At 42.3% G+C, this 22,784-nt stretch overlaps 1 protein-coding gene across 1 annotated transcript; it reads right to left on the reverse strand.

Annotated features, from left to right (window-relative positions):
- Positions 1-1,181: 1,181 nt before the first annotated feature.
- RIC3 (RIC3 acetylcholine receptor chaperone) lies at positions 1,182-17,066 on the reverse strand. The gene is made up of 6 exons (XM_082762002.1): positions 16,928-17,066; positions 13,187-13,410; positions 11,835-11,913; positions 9,881-9,974; positions 5,743-5,888; positions 1,182-4,645 (listed from the first exon to the last, which is right to left on the reverse strand). The coding sequence occupies exons 1-6, from the start codon at positions 17,058-17,060 to the stop codon at positions 4,149-4,151; spliced, it is 1,173 nt and encodes a 390-aa protein (XP_082618128.1). The 5' UTR covers positions 17,061-17,066; the 3' UTR covers positions 1,182-4,148.
- Between the last annotated feature and the right edge of the window lie 5,718 nt (positions 17,067-22,784).

The raw sequence follows: 22,784 nt of genomic DNA on the forward strand, positions 1-22,784 counted from the left end.
GTGTCAGGTGTCTATTTGCTTTCTAGGAATCTGCCCCTCCCTAAAATTGGTGATGCTCCAAAGCTGATAAAAATTACCTGACTAGACCAATTTTTCCATCTGTATTTGTACATTGGATACTTGGTCTGTGTCATCTGACGTTGTATTAAGTTTCTTTGAAATATGATATATAAAATATATATTTGATATATAAAAAACATTGCAAAATAGATCATTAATAGATCGCTGATTTTTGATGCAAAGAGTCTAATAAACTTCTTACATGTTTATCTCTTACACAAGTATTATTTAATTAATAATCTTGTTTACAGCATTTTGGGGACCAGCACTGATCTTATATTTCATAGTTTATTTTTTGATCCCATAGAACGCCTGTAATTACTTGTAACCATTAACAAATACCCAGGAATAATTAGCACTTCTGTGTTAGTGAATGTTTTATCAGACATTTAATTTGAACAGTGTGCTATTTATTTTAGCACTAATAAAAAGTACAACCACTTATTTCTTTTTTAAGAAATACTGCAAGTAGAGGAGCATGTGCTGTTAACCAGCCCAACTGCTTTCAGTGGGATTCCATCAGAGCTTCCATATTTTTTCCTGTGTCCCAGGTTTGATCATGTTCTGACCCGTGATTTTGATTTAATAGAATTCCTTGGCAGAATCCTAATTTTATTTAAATAAACTCTTCTTCAAATTACAACTGCTCTCTGCTAAAAATGAGCGATTAATAATTGAGAATGCTGGGCGCGCTTCAGAGGTGATGCCTTTCTAAAACGTATAAATACACGCTTCTGTTTCAGGGCGGGTAGGGGAGCTGAAGCAAAGGAAAGGAAGCGTCGGATAAACAGGGGCAGTATTAGTTTGAAGGCTCCTGGTAAGCCATGATGTATCACTGCCCACACCCTAAGAGCACTTACTGGTACTCTCCACGGGGCTGCCAAGCTAATCAGGACCTCAAGATTGAGCTGTTCAGGCTCTTTGGCACCACACTGTCAACCTGCATTACCCTCATTTTTGCCTGTTGGTGCTGCAAAGGAATATGAAGCAATTGTCTGTCTCACGGGCATTGAAAGGAGTCCTGACAACTGGTCTCTGTGCTCGGAGGGGAACCTTTGGTTATTATTATTTTTAAACACTGGTGCTGTGATGGCATTCGTTCTCTTCCCATGCTCCGGCGCAACGTGCTTGGTGTCCCGGTAGTGCCCACGGTGCCCTGCCGGAGTAACGCCCAGGAGAGGTCGGAGTTCTGCTGTTACCCGTGGTAAGGGGCCTGCAGAGAGCTGCTGGCCCACCTCTGTCAGCAAGGACCGTGAGAGGGTGGAAGGACCAAGGTCAAAAACCAGACTGGATGTAGGAGTTAAATTTTTTTTTATTAGTTTCAAAGATTAGTATGTCACACGTCAGTTTCTTGGTATTTATGCTGCCAATACAAGGATAATTTAACTACCAGGGCAAAGTGGAACAGCTCCAAAGGATGTATGACTTGGTTAGGCCACCCCTGGGGGACGGCTGAGGTTCATGGTCCTTGCTCCAGGTCAGTGTGAGGATTTATAAATGCCTCCCACTACTGTAGTGAGTGTCATGATCACAGGCCGCCTTTATCCCTAGCTTCTGCAAGGAAAGGCTGGGACAGCCCTGAAAGTGCTTGACGAATTCCTACTGACATTTATAAACTGAGTGACCTCCAAGTCTAGAACTAATTGTTCCAGGGGCAAGTCTTCCCTTTGGCATTCCTGGTGTTTGGCCAAAGCAGCTCTCTGCTTAGCCAGGCTGTGTGTGGCAGCAGGGGCCTCACTATGCTTCAGTCTTGCTTATGCTTTTCTTGGGACATGAAAAAGGTTACGCTACTGGTCTTACAGCATTAAATAGACTGGGAAATGGGCTGTGGGTTGTGGTAGCAGAAACACTGGCCATCAGAAGGCCACGGGACTACTTATCTGTATCCCACATGAGTGTGCATAATCCACCACAATGCACACAAATAGTGACTCGCTGGATATTGTCCGGAGTTGAACTGTCCTTAGGAGCAGGAGCATTTGGATGCAGTCTGCAGGAGTTTCACAGTTAACACACTTTGGAGTGCGGGCTTTGTTGTTCACAACAATTTACCACGTTTTAGCTTCTTAAAGTATGAAAACAGCTAAAAATTCTACCCTACGCTTTATGTGTCACACCACTTTTTCACGTGTTTACAATATATTGCACAAAGTTAAATGGACAAATTTAAAGGAAGCAATGACTTGTTAAAATTTCATATACCTTTATAAGCTGTTGGCATTTGAAGCACGACATGAGCACATATTTATATAGACAGGTAAAATCTTCTAAGTCCGTATTTCTATGAGCTGCAGCAGAGTTAAGGTGGCACCCTTGTTTCTCAGGGCAAGGGGTTGGGCTACTGCTACGCCCACAGCAGCCTGCACAAACGTCTCTCTCTTAACAACTGTAAGTAACAAATAAAGGCTGTATGCTGGCAAGTCATCCAGCTTGACTGCCTCTACAGAAGAGTAGAAATGTCCATTATCTTAGCATTTGCACTCTGTCTCTTCACTCATGCAACTCCTAGGAGTGTTTATACGGTGAGAGAGTTGTTCATGGGACAGACAGACACTGTTACTTGCAGTGGAATGAATACAGTCCTTTAACAGCTGTCTTTGGTATGAATGGATTTTCTACATGAAATGTGGTTTTCAAATGAGGACAAGGTCCCTTGCCAGTGCATGTATTTGGCTGGACAAGATTGTGATAAAAGTCATCTTTTGCAAAGTACATGACTCTATTAGCAGGCAAGGACTGTGAAAATAGCCTTCCCTGCCAGTGACCGGTATTGGTCGATGTTAGTGCTCTATCTCAAGGGCAGAAAAATTATCAATTGCTATTCTCACCTGCAGAGATTCTGGCTTGGACAGAAGCACTGCACTCATGGGTGTTGTGAAGGCCCAGCAGGGATTCCCAGCGACACGAGCTCAGCTCAGAGACAGGGCTCGAACTACTGACACAGTGAAGAGAGAAGGACAGTGTTGAGGGGCTCCAGGAAACAAAAAATAAAAGTTGGTCTACAGAATGATTTTAAAAGACATACACTCCTAGTAAAACAGAGTACTCAGTATATTTCCTCTATTTTCAGTCTTCCATTACTATGAACATATTTTTGGTCTTTATTCCTTAATTCTTCACGAGTAAGATAATACGATGTAGACATCAGGCCACGGTTGTCACCTGGAAAACAAATCAGTGCTAACAAAACCAAAAGAGATGCCTCAAAGGCAGACATCCACCGAACAACAAACCCAATCTGAGTGTGCAGGGCAAAATGCTTTTTTTATACTCCAGATACGCCCTGGTGATCTGGGGGTACAGCTGGCACATAGTGGTACACGCGTTTTGTTAAACGTAGATATGCACGGATTCAAATGAGCCGCTCAGTGTACTTCCAAAGTTGAAGAGCAAATCACCAGGGATATTTTAAATGTTCTATAACACGATGCACGGGCTGATTCCTGTGCCCATCTGGGAGTTTCAGCAAGTCATTTCACCATGGCTGTGGCGAAGACAGAGAAAACACATTATGCTTCAGTCTTGCTTATGCTTTTCTTGGGACGTGAAAAAGGTTACGCTACTGGTCTTACAGCATTAAATAGACTGGGAAACGGGCTGTGGGTTGTGGTAGCATTTAAGTTTTATAAATCGTAGTAACAGCAGTTTCTTGGGCTTCCAGCAGCTAAAAGTAACTTTTTTTTAGGAAAAAGATATCTGATTTACTCTTGGCAAAAAAACAAAAAACAAAAAAACAAAAACAAAAACAAACAAACAAACAAAAAAACACAAACCCTGCTTGTTCAGAAATCAGAAAGAAAAAAAAAACAAAACCACACAAATATAGGAATGGAATAATCTTCTTCGAGGTATCAGTTTCCAAAAGGAAGGACAAAGTGCTCCTGGCAAGGTAGTGATAAGTTGACACGACTGCATGAAAAAGGGTGTTGGCTTGCAGTTGGGGTGGATGATGTGATTGTTACTGTGGGAATCGAATTCGTACACAGAGATGAATAAAGAATTCTCTTCTTCAGAAGCAAAAATCACACAAACTGACAGTTTATGACCTTTAGTGTCACCACCTGGATGACATTCACATATTGTCACTGTTACTCATGTCCTTTTGTGTTGCGCTTTCTCAGCATGCCTGTTTCACCTGAATCGCCAGCTTTTTGCTTTTTCAGTGCTGCATTTTCATTGTCAGACTCCATGAACAGGTCCTCTGAGGCTGGCTCTTCTGCTTCACTGCAGCTCTCTGAGTGGAATACAGCATTCTCCGCTATAACAGCAGGATCCTCCTCCTCCTCCTCGTAGCAGTAACAACACTCCTCAGTGCTCTGGCTGTCATGATGGTCCCTCTCCTCTTCACTGATCCCAGTTCCCTCGTCCTTTTTCTGCGTTAAATCGTGGCTGTCCCTCCCCATGGTGAGGCCAGAGAGTAGGGTTTCATGGCACAGGTAATCCTCATCTTCCATGCCCTCCATTCTTTCGGCCAGTTCTTCTGCAGAGGGCTGGCTGAGATCGGGATAATCTACCAGGATTGTTTCCCGCTTGCGCTTGAAGCAACCGGAATGATCATAGATGGGATAGGTCTCTTCTGGGTAACCTGAGGAATAAAGTGACGTGGTTTGAAACGTTAACAGAGTTTTACAATAGTACTGATTTCAGTGATGGATGCCAAAGTGTTATAACAATTGTTTTTAGCACTGACAGTATAAGTGGCATCTATTTAATTGCATGGCAAGAACGTGCGAAACGTGACTCCTTGGAAGATGATGACAAAACCCCGCTGACTTTTAGGGAGCCAGGATTTCAACCCAGTTTTTCAGGAATGACTATCTGAGCTTTGCTGAAAGCTGTGGCAGCTAATAGGTGAAAATTGTGGTTTAGATCTTTAAATATATTCTTTTTTTGTTGTTTTTCCTGTCTACAGATTTTTAAGACTCTTGCAATAAATGGCATATTATTTATAAAGTTGGAAACCAGATATGAGTCAATGCCTTCGTGCATTTCATTTTATAGAATGGATCATGAACTTGATTTAAGAAAACAGCGCTTGAGGCAGCTGTTTATGCTTTATACTTTGAATCATTTTTGAAAGCTTCCTAAGGAGCACAGAATTAAGTCTGCATAAAGATGCATTTAGAATTCGGAAAGCAAACAGCTCAGCTAGGATGTCTTGAAAACACATTCATGTGACAAGTAAACAGCAAGGAACAGAAAGGACGTTACAATGAGGAATCTTTAAAAGACAGGCTTCCTGGAGGTGACTTTTACAATACTGGAGCAAACAAATCGAAAATAAAAATTGTAAGTTATCCAAAACATATTGGTTCAAATTTCCAAGGGTTTTAGGATTTTCTGTGAAATCTATCAAATAAAGGGAAAGATAAACCCACAGCAGCCAAGACTCAGCAGCAAATGAAGCATATGTGAATATTCACATGCCACTTTTGGCAGCAGACAGTGTAGTCTTTACACTAAAGAAAACGCTGGCTGACTCAGAAGTTTTTTTTTTTTCTTTTTTTTTTTTTCCTTTTTTCTATTGTGGTTGGGAAAACAAATCACCTCTTGCAAAGTTCTGAGAAGCACTTTCTGAGTAGGAAGAATGAAGTTTTTGAAAGGATTTTGGATTTAAAGTAAAAAAGTAAAATTTGCTCAGTTTTTCTCATCGGGGTAGTGGTTAGAAAGCCTCTTGCTTACCTTCCCAGTCCTCCATGTAAGGAGCTTCTTCAGCTTCTTTCTCCGGAGAGGTGCCATCTACGAATTTGCCTTCTTTCATCACTCTAGTAATTTCTCGCAGTTGCTGAAGTAACCTTTTTTCCTGCTCTGTTGTAACATTTTGGGTCCTGGTAGAAAACATCAGACAAGAGAATTCAGACTGCTGTTATTCAGCCTGGAGAAGAGAAGGCCTTGGGGGCACCTTACAGGGGCCTGCCAGTGCTTAAAGGGGGCCTACAGGAAAGCTGGGACTCCCTGACTCTTTATCAGGGAGTGCCGTGGTAGGACAAGGGGGAATGGTTTTAAACTAAAAGAGGGTAGATTTAGATAAGCGACTTGGAAGAAATTATTCAAGAGTTATGATACAGAAGACACTACAGAAATTCCTGGTCTTTAAGTGAGAATTAGAGACCTGAGTCCTGTTTGAAGTGCTGTAGGAAAACGTAAACCAGAACCTAAGCAACATTTTAAATAAAATCATAGAATGTGGGCCTAATCAAAATGTCTCACACAAACATTAGTCTGAGGAGTCTAACGCTGCCCTAATTATGACCATTAAAGGGATTAAATTTGCAAGGCCTCACTGAGAAATAAGCCAGTTGTTACAGATAGACCCAAAGATTAGATAGACGTTATATCAAACAGATTCAACAATAATGCCTGATTTGGAGGAGCAGGTTTAAAAATGCTAAGAGTGTGTTACACTTAGTTTTAACTTGCCCTTAAGAATCAGAGGGAGGTTTTTTATCAGATTAAAAGCAAAGTATAATTTTGACTGGTTTTACACGGATGATCCTAGTGATTACTACGAGTCATAACAAAATGATTCCAAAATGATAGGCAATACAATCACTGTTATAACAAAATGATTCCAACAGGTAAGATTATGTAGTTATTACATCCTGTTTTCACTGAAAAACAAAAATCTCATGAAAATCTTACAGGCAAAAAAAGATTTGGAGGGTAGTAGGCCTGAGCTCTACCAAGCCCTCAGGAGGTTACAGTAAGAAAGATCAGTGGTTGTACTTTGGGGAGAAAATGGTTCTGCCTGTTCTGCTTGTTTCATCTTGTGTTTCATGTTGTTCTTGAGATGGTGTTTGATCTCTCTGTAAGTACTAACTCAAGCCCATCATGGAACCGAGACGTTGCTCGAGCTCTTTTCTGAATCCTGCTGTGTTTTAGGCAGGATCCATATAGCCCCTATAGGGGGGAGTTCAGAGGGGCTGGCTTTGGACACGCACAGCGTTGAGCTGTAGGTGGTACGTGAGGGTGGACAGATGATTTCTGATGATCTCCAGACCAGACAGATAATCTCCAAGATGATTTTATCTAGAGTAGACAGCTGCTTAGTGAATCTCAGGGGTGAGATGGGGAGGTGGAAGTGGAAACTGATAAATGATTTTGGATTTAGGTACAAATTTCTATGTAAACCTTGTGTCAGGTGCCAAAATTCTCCTAAACTTGAAAACCTGCAGCATCCATATTCAGTTTTTCCTCTTGTTAGAATAGAGCAGCACCTTAACAGGTATTCACGCTACTCTGCATACACAGGAATGATGATGACACACAACAGTTACTCCGCTGGAGGCAGTAGTGCCATTCTGGTGTAAAGCCAAAGACATTAGCATCGTGCTGCTGGTTTGTGCAGTGGTGATCCACGTGTGGAGCATGGGCTGGTTTTTGTGCAGTCCCACCCACCCTTGTCTGGTAACAGACTGTAGCTCGGGAGCCGGCTCTCTTGTATCACTAGCAGCTATCCAGACATTTGTTTGAGGCAGAGAAAGGCTGAAATGCCAGAAATCTGGTTCTTGCCACCTCTCCGTGCTTCCCCCGAGGGGGTTGCCTCCCAGTTTGTGAAGGTGACGCAGTCCCGGCGCTGTATGGAGGCTGCCCTGAGTCCCATCAAGGTGTGTGGCAGTTCCTGGCGCAGAACAAGCAGCGGTGTGAGATGGCATCTTCCCAAAAGCCTGGGTTATGCAGATGAAGAATCTGAGATGTGAATTAACTGGCACATGAAAAGAAGTGGTTTCATCAGCTAGCTGCCTCTGACAGAAGCTGTAATAGAACTGCCAAACTTCTCCTCCTTTCCTAGACAAAAGTGTATGTAATTTGAATATATATCACCTGCATAAAGACAGACAGATCTGTCTGTTTGGCACTAGCTCAAATAATAGGCTCAATCAATGCAGCTGCCTAACAGTGGCATTTCATGCAGGAATTCGTAACGAGCTGGATATTCCCATCAGAAAGCCCTGCTTGCTTTCTGCAACACAAGGTCTCTGTGAGTACGTCACAGCTCCATTCCGACTCCAGATACCTTGCTTGAAAGAAGAATTTCCCTGTAGATAGGGAAAACCAAAGCCCGTGCGATATTTCTACTTCAGTTAAAGTCTTCAGGAACTGGAGGATGCTGGCAACGTGTAAGACATCTGGCTGCCTGCATGCAGGAGATTTACCAGGATATGATGTACTCTTAAAAACTAACAGGACAGATGCACAACGTTTACAGCTTAAGAAAAGGCCGTCGTTTTTGCCCTTTGTATCTCCAGCAAAGCTGTTTTCATAGTGTCAGTGCTTACACTGAATCCCAAAGTACTCACTAGCAGGTAAAGTTCTCTTATTCTTACACTGAAACAGAGCATTTCCTATGGAGCTCTTATGACTGTAGTGAATATCCACAATCTAAGGTGCTGTCTCAGACATGTCAACTGTTTCATGGGTTTTTGTTTTATCTTTCTTCATGATCTTCAAATAATCATTATTAAAATGCACTATATTGCATTTTAAAATGGCACCCAAAATTGCATCCTACAGAATACGATCTTTCTCTCTAAAAAGCTTCAAAGCTTGGCTGTATTTGAAAAACAGCTCCATTGAGAGGTGCTTGCCCCCCTCTTTTAAAGGGAGGCTATACACAAAATTCACTATTAGGTTCAGTTTCTGATTTTCCCTGAGTTCTCTAGATCCGTGTATATAAATAGTTCGGGTGAACAAAGAAGGGAAGTTCTACTAAATAAAGGCTCTCAGCCAATTGCACGGAGAGGAACAAATACTGGATCAGGCCCTAAACCCATTTTATCAGTAAAAAATGTCCTATACTGAGCTATATGCCCCTATATCTGGGCAGAACATAAGCCTTTCTGGCAGCTTAAAGGTAAGCATAAAGCCCTGCATTAGCTCTTCAAAACAGAGCTGAGTAAGGATAGTGGAAACAGCGTCCTTGTGTTTCACTTGCTGGTTTAGGGGTTCTCCCACTGCAACTTTGCCTAAATCAGGCAAGTTTGGCACCTCGCCGTGCTGAAATTACTACAGCCACAACAGAGCTCAAGGTGCAACGTGGACGAAACTATGTGCTCACGGAGGTCATTTTTTGAAGCAAAATGGATATAACGTACAAGTTCAGCACAGAATTGTTTCTACAGAATGGTTTAAAATAGAGGCATTGACTGATCCAAAGAACGTGGTCAATTTGCTCTCAGTGTTTCTTTATAATGTTGGCTAGTGATCTCAGATTTATGGCAAACAAGAATAAACAAATGTTTAAATCCCGATTTTACAACTCTCCTGTATTTCTAAGGAAATGCATGGATTTACTGGTTATGAAATCAGGTTATTACACAATTCTGACCCTAAACAAATATTTTATGGAGATATTAACAGACATTTACATAGATTATCACATCATTTCTATTTATAAAAAAAAAAAATAGTAATCCATTGCACTGGAAAATACCCTAAAACAAATGGCTCTCTTGGGAATCATTCAGAAAATTACATTGGCCAGATAAAACAGTTTGTTTTTTGCACCTCAAATACAGACATTTCATTTTCTGTTTAGACGTAGCTATCATTATTTTCCAAATACTGCAGTATACAAAAGTGGGAGGAGAGAGATGGTTGCTCTTCTGCTTAAGGAAAGTGTAGTTGGAAAGAATGATTTATTATAAATATAGGCCCTGAAAAGAGAAAGACTGCTGAACAAAAATGCATGATGTTTAAAATCAATTTTCTACAGTTTGAAGCAGAAATAATAATGCTATTTTAATATAGCCAATGTAAGAAAGTTCAATTTTAAGTCAGGGAAGAATTGTACCTTAATACGCTGTATTTTGAAACATACCTGTCACAGTTAGGGCCTACTCTGTTGATTAATTTTTCCATTGCTTCTTCGGTCTCTCTCAGTTTTTCCTGGAGCTGGGTGAGCTCATAGTCAGCTGTAAAACAAAGAAAGTCCCAAGATCTGTCAGTAGGAGCTTTCAAAATGTACATGTATATATATGTTTTTTTTTTTTCTAAGGCAACCAAAGGTAGGTCAGCTATGTGGTGCAAAATCAATAGTTCTTGTGGAATTTACCTGTTAAGTCTTTGGGAACAGAGGTCACTTGAGCATTTTTTAATGAGCCTAAAGTTTGAGAAATCACATCTTTGTCAAATAGAGTAACGTTCACGGGCTTGGTGGCATCTGACTCTGTAAAGGTTTTCCAGGGTAGGCAGCAAGGGCTAATGGTTGGTCAGGCTTACTGGGCTGCATATCAACTGGCCACATGACTATGGAGAGCAAAGCACCATTTTTTTGTGGTTGCACCTTTTTCTAAACATGCGTCCGTAGTACAATAGTGTGCACTGGCTTTATTCTAGTCTATAGGGTTAACTGTAAAGATACCACAGCATGGACTTCAACAAAAATGCTTGAGCTCGAGCTCCTTTTTGGCATGCGTAGCTTATGCTGAAAATCCTGTAGCTGAGATGCCATTGTTACTGGCTGCAAAACAAATGCTGGGTAGGTTAACGATTCAGATGCTACAGACACACCTAGTTAAGCAGCACAAAGGCACAGTGAAACTCTGACATAGTAGCAATGGAGAAAACCATCCACAAACATCCTGATTTTGCAGAGATCTTTGTTCTGCGAAGAATGCGGTTATTATTTTGGATTCCAAAGACTTTAAAAATAGGTGAAGGGAACTTGGCAAAGAGAAAGGAAATTACTCTGTCCAAGTAACTAAGTAGTGACTGTCTTAGGTTCCTAGTCTAGCAATGGGTCCCCTGCTCTGCTGCTGACCGCAGCGAATGCTTCTGGAATACAAATGAAGAGCTCAAGAAAAAGGCAGAACCGTTTTCATCACTAGTTCTCTGATCTGTCATGGTGGTAAATGTTTAACCTACTGCACAGCTCATTTCTCTTACCAAGCATTAGAGAAAAAATTACAATTGCTGTTGCTAATTGCACAAAATTGGCAGGCACAGTGCAGCACAAGCACACTGAAAATACAATGCATAGTACTGAGTGTGTTAGGTATTGCTAATACACACCTTCATGTCAAGATAATTACAGCTATGTTAAGAGCATTACCTTGCTGCGAGCACTTTCTATAAAACCTGAAGTGCTTTTCTTTCCTATCACAATTTAGCCAGCTAAACACAACACATTTAAATACCAATACGGTAACTAATACAATCTTTAAAAGTAAGTTTATTAATTTATCTAATAAATGCCTACAAACAGATAAATCTCTTAACTCAGTGATGTTTAGCTAAAATCACAGTAACATTTCAGATACTGTCTGCTTTCTTTACATTGTGCTCATCAAAACTTTGAACATTGCAAACAGGAAATTAAAAAATGGGCACAAGCCTGCTGATGGCTAAGAATTTATAAATTAAAAAAAAAGTAATAGTGAAGCTAGCTTTTAACAATATCTTTATGTACCGTTACTAGAATATTACAGATTATAGAATAATTACAGATGGACATCCTATTGGCCATTTGTTAATTATAAGTTATATTTGCTTTTCAACACATAGGTGCAGTTAATTCAGAAAACCTCATGAAAACACATTGCTTCCAAGGGGGCTTCCAAGCTACTATTGTATATTCTCATTAGCAAAATAAGATTAGAACATAATGGTGCAGTAATTCACTTTAACACTTGTTCCTTCCAGCACAGAGTCCTGGCTTGCTGCTAACACAGTGCAACAGCAGCTTTACAATGTGTCCAGAACGTGAAGACCCCAGTGAGACTGGGGCTCTACAGTGAACAGCTACTCAGATACAACTTCGAAACAGCACTTACTGATTTTCCTCTTCATGTTTCCAGGTGCAGCAGTAGGGCATTTCCGTTCTCCAGCTGTAGTTTTTCCCTTGGAAGCCAGCTGTTAAGTGAAAAAAGGCCCCAAGGCAAAAGAGTAAAGAAAAGGACAGAAAGCTAAAATTCTGCTAGGAACTAATCACAGAATAATATCCCCAGCAGCAAAAACAGGCAACTGTGAATGAGGCCTAGAATCTTCCCATCTGAAAACTCCTAAAAGATACTCGGAATATGTTACCTGAGGTTACCTGGAATTTTATATTGAAACATACTTAAAGTATAACTCACTAATAATAACTTAATTTTAGAACATTTATCTGTAACATCAAATGGCCTGATCTTGTAATTATTCTGTGTATAGGAGGCAAGAAATTATTATTCTGAAATAATTGTGAAAGAAAGTGAAAGGTTCTGAAGGACTTATATGTGACCCCACTTGTCTCTCTTGCAACGTTTTCTGCCATCTATTCCTTACCAACTTTGTACTTGCAGGAAATGTGGCTCTATACTGCTGGCTCTGTATAGAAGCTGCAGGCTCCCTATTTCTTTCCTTTTCTCTCTATTTGATCAGTTTACCCAATTTACCATGTTTCCTTGAGTCAGCCTGGAACTCTCTCTCCAGAGCAGGCTCAACTATTTGGACATTGGTCAGTCTGCCTTAAGCCCCAGCTCAAACAGGGAAAAAAAAATAAAAATCTGCAAGAGCTTGTCCCTTTCTCCTTCCTTCCACAGCAGCTCTCTGTAATCACCTACATGTATGTCACATCTGTGCCACAGAAAGCTAGAAGTTCAAAATACGTGTGAAATATTTGAGTGAGACTTGGGCTGTACTTTTATTCCTCAGCCAGCTCCTTGCTGGTTCCAGTGGTCACAGCAACCTTACAAACTCCCCCTTTCCACCAACATGGTGCTTTTTTTCCACAAGGTATCCCATAATGGTACTCCATCTCCCCCACTTTAAATGCATAACAAAATTCATGACATATTCAGTATAAGGAATGTGTAATAATCCATGATATAAAAGAATACTATGTGTGTATTCAAAATCAATCTAACATAAGAAAAGACGTCTGGATTTTCCAGTAGGAAAAATAAATCCTTTAAAATTTTCACAGCTCAGAGGCCAACGCAGGATCACAGCAACCCTTTGCTGCACTCAGTTACAGTATTTAAATGGCTAAAAGCACAGGATACGCCAATCTTTCAAGTACCAGTCAAAGGTCCAGCTTAAACATTTTTTTTGAGCAAAGCTGAGATGAAATCTGGTACAGAAATGGGACTAACATTTTTTTTTTCAGTTGATATATCCTTGACTTTTCAATGTATCTTGGTCTTACCTTAAATAAAATGTACAAGATATATAAGAAGATGCCAAATCCATATATAGGGATAATTTGCCCCACAAGACCTCTCCCAGTTCCACCAGTGCTTCCGCCACCACCTCCACCGGCCTTGGCTTTGGCAACTGCTTCGGCGAGGTGAGACCTTGGGAAATGAGGGGTAGCTCGGCTGTCGGGGGTCGCCTGGTAATGCATCCTGGGTGGAAAGCGACCAGGCTTCCCTGAAAAAAAAAAAACAAACAAACACAAAACAAAACAGAAACACAGCAATTATTTTTCTACTAATAAGTTTCACCCGTTTACACGCAGCCTAAAACTGGAGCAGGTACAGCTGGTCTCTCTTCTCTAATTTTAAATGCACCACCGCTGATGAAAAAGGCAACCCACTGGACCATTACTAAGTCTGTAGAGTCAGTCCTCAGTCATTTACTAAGTGCTAGGAGTTAGGTGAGCACAATGAATCTGTTGATTTTAGGAAGAGAAGAAGCTGGCAGGGCAATTAACAAAACACAGAGTTTACCAAGCATAGGTACCTGTCCAAAGACACCACGGATCACCACCCCTAGCAGGGTGACCACCAACATTTGTACTTCTGCTCCTCTGCTCAAAAAATCACCACAACAGCCTGTTTTTGTTTTTGTTTTTTTTCTTTTTTTTTTTTTTTTCACTAGGATGCAAAGGTGTGCTAACGCATAAACCCAGCTGCAGTACTGATACGTGACTGCAGTGCTAGCCCAGTACAGATTTTCAGCTATTGTTGTTAAAATTGGCTTCACTCAACACAGAGGTGGCAGAATCTCACTGAAGCTCACACAGTTGTTAAATCTCCTCACTGCCACCAGTTCACCAATTTTTCCCCAAAATTCACAGTGTTACTGCCCGCTGTACTTGACATCCTGCTCTCCACCTCTGTCCACTAAGGGGGCACAAGTGAGCCCGTGGCCACGCTGCCCCAGGCCAGCTGCTGAGTGGCCACCCCTGCCAGGAAAGCAAAAAGCAGGTCTGGAACCACGCAGCAAATAACCAGCTAACCCCTGGAAGCACCCGGCTGCAGGTACCTTTATTGGAAGCGAGACAACAGAAGATTAGATTAAATTAGCATTTGCTCTTGCTAGGAAACACCATCACAGCTAAATTCCCGAGCACAGAAAATTACAGTAAACATATTAGGAAGCTGTATCAATAATTTGTGAAGGCCTGCTACTAAAACATTTTTCTTGTAGGTGATGACATGGATTTTTTGACTGCTGTAGGCTTTAATGACACTGAGCAGGAATGCCCCTCCGACCAAAAATGCTCTCAGGCGAGCTCAGGCTTAACTTTGAGGAAGCTGTTATTGAGCATTTTAATTTAGTGAATTATTCAAGGCCTGTGATGGAAATAAGAGCATCTTATTTACAAGAAAGTCCCATTGCTACAGTAGCAATGTCTTGTAGGCCTTTGTAAAGCATTTTACATTCGTGCAGCCATTCTTTATTAATTAAAAAGAAAGGGAAGAGCACAGGAAACAACCGGCAAAGGCGATGCTGTATTTAAAGGGATTCGTTTTCTCATTTTTCATGAGGCCTCCTTTCTGCTTTAAAAGATTCAATTCAGCCAAAAATAATCAGACCAAGGGGACACGTGCAAGTCATTTCGTCATCCAAGGAATGTTGGAGTTTCACGGCTTCTGGTGCTAAACCTTCCCTGTTGAGCCCACACAAACAGCAGAGGCAAGTCAGATGTGCAGAACAGCTGTCGAATACATGGTACATAAATGGAAACGTGCAGAGATGTGGATGCCACTGCCCATTAAACAGCCTAACTGGTGCTACTTAAAAAAATACTAACACCCTAACACGCTGGTAGGTGATGTTTGTCCAGATTCTGCATTTCCAGGCACGAACCACTCCCAGATGGAGAGGGTGGCACACCCTTCATCGAAAAAATCAAGCGACACCTCCATCTGACCACAGACAGGCACGTGTGAGGTGCTTGTGTGCTGAGTGAATGAAAAAGCAACCTCTTTTTCAGACCGTCGTGGGAATTCAAATTGAAAGAGCTGCTGTGAGAAGCAAAACTCAAGAGTTTTATACATTTTTCTCCTGTGCTCTGCTGGACTTTATTTGAAGAAGAGACGGGCTCGAAGCAAAGCTCATGCTAAGCAGAACATGTGAGATTTCCCTCTGACAACCAGCAAGGTGTTAACACTGAATTCTCCATCTTGGGCTTCAAAAAATAAAAAAATAAAAAAAATAAAATCTTTTGCTCTTAGCAGCCTATTTTCATAAAACTTTTTTCTTTCTGTCAAAGAGATGACTTGGGTAAAGGGTTCTCAGGCTGGAAATATTAACAGATGGAAAGACACATGGACTCCACGATCTTCTTAATTATCTTCCCTAACTAGAAGTATCTGCCTTCTAGATATTCTTGCATAGCCTACGTGTTTGGTATGATAGTTTAGAATAATTTATAAAGAAATGTTTTCTTCACAGTTAACCTATTCTTTTTCAAGACCATGTCACACTGGTGCTTTTCTTTAACACCTTCTAATTCCCCAAACAATTAGTCCTTTTTATAACACCTCAAACTCACATCCAGTTTGTTGTTGAGATCACTCCATTTCTATTAAAAACTATCACTAGACATGTATTTTAGATTTATTTTCCGCATGTAGTCATTTGTATTTTTCTGTTCTGACTCTTTTTTTTTTTATAAATGAATACTTCTGAACCTGGCAGTGTGACATCAGGATGAGCTGGACAAACATCGTGCATTCCTGCTCTTTCGCTGGCATCTACAAAACGGCTCTAGCTGCATTCCCAGAAATCACAGCGTTAGAAACCTGCTCAAAAAAGGTCAGGAAGAATGAATGATTTTATAAATAATTTTGGAATGCTTACTTTGTATCACCACACAGCTGTTCTTAAGGGGCACAGTCAAAAGCTTTAACATTTTCATTGATTTTTGCAGGCGGAGGTGAAGGAGGAAAGCACACAGACCACCCAAAATGGGGCCATCTCACTTTCCTTCACGTAAGGACACCTGCCAGCAGCCAAAGCGTGCCCTGCACAACTCCCAGCTGGGCAAAGGAGCCGCCTGAGCACCCGTGTGCTTTCCTTGTAGGAGCTTTGTTTTTTGTGACAGTGCAAACTGACCGCAGATCTGGTGCCGTCATCCGTAAGGCTTCGTGAACTGCCAACGTGGTTTTATGAAACGCATGACATCTGTGTGTGAGGGCTGACATTAGAAGCGCTTTTAAAACCGGTGGCAGCTTGTTTTTCGGAGGATTTTGGACACCTTCAGAGCTGAGGCCATGCAGGCGGGAGGACGGGGGGCACGCTGACCACAGGAGCATGGCGCGTGGACACAGCACTGGGAAACTGAGCGACGAGGATGGTTTCACCGAGCTTTTATTTCTTACGAAAACACCGGCAGCGCTCCAGCGACAGAAGGATGAAGCCTTGAAACGAAACGCCGCAGGAAAACGCTGGCTTTCGGCAACGCTGGCAGCAGGCTGAGGGAGAGGAGAAACAAAACGCGACCCCAACACCGCGAACAACCTGCTGCGAGAGAGAAGGGCCGAGAAAACCGGGGGAAGGGCCGGGAGGGGCACGAAACGCTCAGCCCCGCTCGGCTCCCTCAGCGGGCGGCCCCTCAGCCCCCGGCAGCCCCGGGCAGCCCCGGGCAGCCCCCGGCAGCCCCGGGTAGCCCCGGACAGCCCCGTCCTCGCCCCGGCGGCCCTCACCGGGCTCTTACCGTCGGGCGGCGCGGCCCCGGGCTCCGTCCTCCCGCCGCCCCTTGGCAGCAGGGCCCGCGGCAGCAGGAGGGAGGCGCAGAGCACCAGGCACGACACGGCCGCCACCCGCCCGCAGCCCGCCGCCGGCGCCATGGCGGCCCTGAGGCGGCCGCGGGGCTCCGCGCAGGCGCCGGCGGCCGCGCGTGCGCTGGGCGGGAGGCGGTGGGGCTGCCCACAGGGCCGCCGTGAGCCCGTCACAGCGAACTACGCGCTTAGCACAGGGGAAAAACAACCCCAAACAAACATAAAACGAATAAAAGAACCGTACACTGCCCCTTTTTTCCTCCCCCGGAGGTTTTTTTTTCGCAGCGCCTGTGCGGGTGGTGGTGAAGGGAGGAAGGAGCCCGCAGCCCTCTGTGGCATCCCAGCAGAGCGGTGGCTGTAAATGGGTGTCCCTCCTCCTGCAGTAGGGCTGCTGCTGTTGTTAGGGCTGTTGGGCTCCTAGGGTTAGAAAAAAGTCATACCAGAAATAGCCTTTCTAGGCCCTGAGCAGCTTGGGTTCCCCGGATGGGCTCATCCACCTTGGAGCACAAAGGGTGGATGTGGGAAAGTCCAGAACGTATTTAAAATCACTTCAGTGTGCTACAACTATCCTCTGAAATTTAAAAATTACAGTTTCAAGAGAGAGCTCGGAATTTGCATGTTGTCAGTGCATTTGTTTAGGGCGCTGCGGCACAAAGTCATCCAGAAACCACCTTCCCGCCGTACGGAGAATAAAAGATCAAAGCAAAGAGGGAAGTTCATTGTTTGTACTCGTTCATTTTCACCGACTTTAGCAAAAAACTGCCAGTCATGTCAAATTAAATTATATGGTTTTGTATTTCCATTATATTTATATTACAGTATATTACTGTAGTTGAATTAGACTATTTTCCATGGGGCCTGGGCTGTGACTACCGAATTTAACTCACTTTACGCAAGAGTTCCCCTTAATTAGACTTGAGCTGGGAAAAGAATTACTTTGACTAGCACTGCAGACTACTACAGCAGCAGAATACCACAGGCTCTTAAATTACTACAGAAGAGATATCCACTGTCTGGACAGCTGGAACTGGACTGACGATTCCAGTAATTGTTCTTATTGAATACCTCAGCCCTAGGGACGTGGCAGCCCTTGGCCACGTTCCCACCAGCCATTATCGGATTAACCTGGCTGGACCGTCTCCTTACACAGTTCCTTTGCCCATCAGTCATTCACCAGCTCTCGGGTTCCTCACAGGAGTACTTCTGGCACTCCTCACCACTGCTCCCGAAAATAAGAGTTGTGGGTACCATCTGTTCAGTGACCAATTAGGTCTCTCTCCTAAACTTTCCACCAGCTCTTGATGCCCAATGTGGCAAAGTTAGCAGGTAGGAGCATCAAAACGAGCCTCGCCCTGACCAGAAATGTGGTTGAATCCACTAAAAACAAATAATTCACTCAATCTGTTGTTGTTGTTCTCTGGTTACCACCAGGGAGAACATGACTGGCCTGTCAGAGCACTCGTGGATCACTTCTGTTTCCATTTTAACTCTTGGGAAGCACAAAAAGGACAGAGAACTAAGAGACCAGCAGCACCACTGGAGTCTTTTAGGCCTCAAAGAGTGATTTCACCATAGAAATGCTGTGAGTGTTGTCAAGGCAGTTGATCCAAAACAATGATGTTTGGAGGTTTCTTCGGTGATGAGGTCTGGATGAAGTAGATTGCCCTACCTTGTTCCTAGGAAGTTCACTGGAAGAAAGAAACACTTATAGCTGTTTCCGAGCGTTTTCCCCATGCCATTCAAAACCAAGGAAGAATAGAGAGATCAATGCTTGAAAACTAACTTTCCACATGTAATTACCAGCTTTCTAACGTCAGTATGGCAGCCGGTCCATGGCCCCTCAAGAGGCTGACAGGAGCTCAAAGGCAAAGCAACAAATTTGATTCTGGGATTGTATGTAGAGACAGCATAAATGCAATGGCTCTTTGTGAGGCATTCAGTCATCAAGAGATATGTGGGAAAAAATAAAAGGACTTCATAAAGTCCATTTTTCTTCTCCAGCCAAACATAGAGTTCCTGCAGTGAAAGACTGAGGCATGGGTCTTGGACTTCACAAAAACCATGAGTCCTGTCCTTTGTGGAAGTCACAGGTGAAATCCTTCTGATTTAGGTTGCCGTGGAATTTAACTGTACTCATATAAACAAACAAACAAAACAAACAAACAAAAAAAAAACACAAACAACAACAAAACACTATAAAAACAGAACCTCCCAAAGAAGATCAAGAGCATGTTTTAGATAATTTAACCTTCTGTTTAAGTAAAATACCATAAATGTGTTCTGACCTCAAAAAGGCCAGCCTCATGAAGCGGACTTTGCGCTAGTTGGGTTGCCTTGAGTTTTGTTTGCTGTCACATAGAAAGTTATGTTTTCACAGAATGATGTCTGCATACATGGTAGTGTTCATAAATATGTGGTTTGATTTATAGTTCCAAACTGATATAAACACAGACTTTACCGTATTCAGAAACAACACGTACATAGCAAAATACTTTCTAGGTAGTATAATAGGTATTCAGCAGGTATTGATAACAATCTCCTACAAATGATTTATTTTGAACTTCTGGAAAGGAGCATTGGAAAAGAATTTCATTTTCTCCTTATTTATTTTACCCTGATATTCTTCCACTTATCTACTATCTCTCTTTGTTATACCATGCTTACCACCTCTCCCAGTTTCTCCTTATCATGGGAAAATTAATGTGAAAGAAGATGAATGAATCATTTTAAGCCTTTTTAAACTCATTCTTGAGTGGACACATAAATTGCTGTAAAATGAACAATCCTTGATATAAATATAAATTAGGAACCAGTTTCTTAATCAAACTAACAAATTACTTAAAAGCCTCCTCATATATCTAGCCCTTGCCAAAATATGTGCCATCACTGCCTCTCTCCCCTAGCTTTGGAAGGTGTTTATGTGCTTGCTTCTCATTGCAGAGTGTCGTAGTAGTAAAGCCCAAATGCTGCTGTATTAGGTAAATTCAAACACCAGCAGAAAGCCTGGGAGCTTTTTTCTGAGGAAGACTGTGATACCCATGTAGTTCCCAAATCTGTAGGTTCACTGTGAAGCGAACACAAATTAATAGTTACGCTACATCTGCACTGTTGGCTGGGAAGACCTCCATGGTATATCGCAGATGCTAGTCTTGAGAGAAGATTTTTGTGCACTGCTCGAGGGTGTAGCTGGTAGACTTTTACAGTGCACTGTCAGTGCTATGCCTTCAGGGGGACCAGGAGAGCCCCCTGTGTCCTGTGAGTCCTGTGAGGAGCAGCTTAGTCTGGGGGAAGGGAAGGTCTTATTGCTCTCTACAACTGCCTGAAAGGAAGGTGGGGGGGTTGGCCTCTTCTCACAGATAATTAGTGATAGGACCAGAGGGAATGGCCTCAAGTTGCACCAGAGGAGGTTTAGGTTGGAAATTAAGATAATTTTCTTCTCAGAAAGAGCAGTCAGGCATTGGAATGGGTTGCTCAGGGAAGTAGTGGCATCACCATCCCTGGGGGTGCTTAAGGAAAGGTTGGGTGTGGTGCTAAGGGACACGGTCTAGTAGGTGATTTTGGCCATAGGTGATGGCTGGACCAGATGTTCTTGGAGGTCTTTTCCGACCTTAATGATTCTCTGATTCTAAGCAGTGAAACATGGCTCACATCCTATGTGGCAGTGTTGGTGCTTCCCAGGTAGCCTGGAGCAAGGCTGTGGTGTCTTGTCTTCGTCGCATGAGGCATACCTCCAAGTCTTCCACGTGCTGACAACTGGAGGGTTTGCCCCTAAATGAGGAGTGGCTCAAAAGTGGCCCGTAAATGAGGAGTGGCTAAAACTAGAGGCTGGCTACATGTTTTCCAACTCCGTGGTGTATTTATGGTCTCACAAGGTGACAGATGAAGTGGCTTCCACCTTAACCGTCAACCCTTGTGATCAGGAACGCGTTAGAGGGGATGGCTAAACCCGTAGTCCAGGTGATGCCTTACAGAGGGAAGACCCTTTCTCTGCATCCTTCTCGCTGTCATTAATCAGCAGAAAGCAAGCTCAAACTTGAATTCTTTGGGCCATCCTGTCACAAAAAAAAAATATAAAGGAAGTAGTCTTCTGCTCCAATTAATTAAACAAACTGATATAAATTCCCCGCTTAAACCATACTTTGCATATCCGTAATCTCTGCACTACATTTTATGTATACTTTACCCTTGGGTAAAAATTTGTGAGCATATAAATGCTTTCTCATATAATCTTGCTAAAGCACGCTCTTGCCTATAAATATTCATACCACTGCCAAAACATTTGCAAGCTTTCCCCAAAGGTGAAATACGTGTAATGTACTTTGCCTTCTGGGTATAAATATTATCCAATACATTTTGGTTAATATGAATACACTAATTATTCTTGTAACCCTTTTTAAAAGGGTCATCCTCATGATGTGAATTTTTAAAAAATGTAATTACAGTAATTGGATACTTAATCTAATTAAAATTGGCTTTATCTTTAATGGGAATTTTTCTAAAGAGGCAGAATGACAATTGACTTTCTGATAATCAGTGTTTTCTTTCAGCTTGAGGATGCTTTTAGTACAGTAGGAACCAGAGAACATGGCCTCTTTGCTACATGCCTGCCACCTTTAGAGCTAGTTAGATGGTAATTTTGTCCATCGCCGGGCAAAACTTTCACTTTACTTATAAATAAAAGTTCTGCATTCTGCGTCTTGATTTCGTTGTGGCTCAGACAGAGTTCATTTAGGAGTTAATTATGCTTGGGGTACAGGTAAATTCAAAAACATTGTCTTCTCGTGCCGTTGAATGGGAAGTCAAAGAGAACAAAACAATGGAAAAGTTAGGGGTTGTGTAAGACTGGAGAAGTAGAGTAATGTTGTTAGTTTCAGACACCTGTGACATAGACGCTTACATCTGAGACACGTTTTTGTTGTGTTGTGGGAAATAGGTAGTTTTAAGGAGTAATTCGTCTGATCATAGGTGGAAATCTGCTCTCAGACATGATGGATCACACCATATTTCCTCCCCTTAATGATAAAGGGTGCACAGGGTGCCTTGCCCAGAGATAGATGGGCACCCTGTAGAAGAGAATACTGCCTTAGATGAATGCCACCAACATGGAGCACATTGATTTACTCAGGAAGTGGAAAAGATAACAGCAGTATTATTAGCCAGTTGAGAATCTAAGTTTTGCTTTTCTGGATGTCTGAAAATCCAGAAAACCAGCTGAATGTTGGGTTAAAAGATAACAATAATAATAATAGTAATAATAATAATAATAATAGTAATCAATCAGACAAACAAACAAACAAACGAACAAAACCACAAAAAATAGAGAAAGGAATGGAAATGGAAATTCCTCAATAAGCTCAATAAATGACAATCTGGCAAAATAACAGAAAAGGTAATTCCTGAGAGCAAGCATGTCTGACCCTTCTGTTGATGTCTCAGAGATGGCACTGCTGGCAGAGGTAGTTTGTCACTTGATTAGCACGAGCTCTTGACGTATGGCTCGGTCTAGCCACCAGGCTGAACTTACCAGAGCACAACTGCCACCGAGACTTGGAGAACACAACTTCAGGCTGCTGTATCTGCAAGCAGGTCCATTATAAAGCTGCCACACCTTTCAGGGTCTTTGCTTCCAGGAAAAAAAAAAAAAAAAAAAAAAAAAAAAAAAAAAAAAAGCATTACTGGAAGCCAGGAAAGAGAGAAAGAGCTTCTAAGAAAATCAATCAGCTGTTTTGTAGGCTCAGCTTGCCAGCAGAGTGTGTCCCTCACAGGCCGGTGTGTCTTCAGGACTGAAGACAG

The sequence above is a fragment of the Aythya marila genome (genome assembly GCF_965140915.1).
Source record: "Aythya marila genome assembly, chromosome: 5".
Lineage (NCBI taxonomy): Eukaryota > Metazoa > Chordata > Aves > Anseriformes > Anatidae > Aythya > Aythya marila.

Bases quoted from the DNA above. Each gene is read 5' to 3' on its own strand.
- RIC3 (XM_082762002.1), bottom strand. From the start codon at position 17,060: ATGGCGCCGGCGGCGGGCTGCGGGCGGGTGGCGGCCGTGTCGTGCCTG. The intron at 13,411-16,927 runs GTAAGAGCCCGG...TTTTTTTTTCAG, and splicing joins CGGGGCCGCGCCGCCCGACG to GGAAGCCTGGTCGCTTTCCA. The intron at 11,914-13,186 runs GTAAGACCAAGA...TTCACTTAACAG, and splicing joins TCTTGTACATTTTATTTAAG to CTGGCTTCCAAGGGAAAAAC.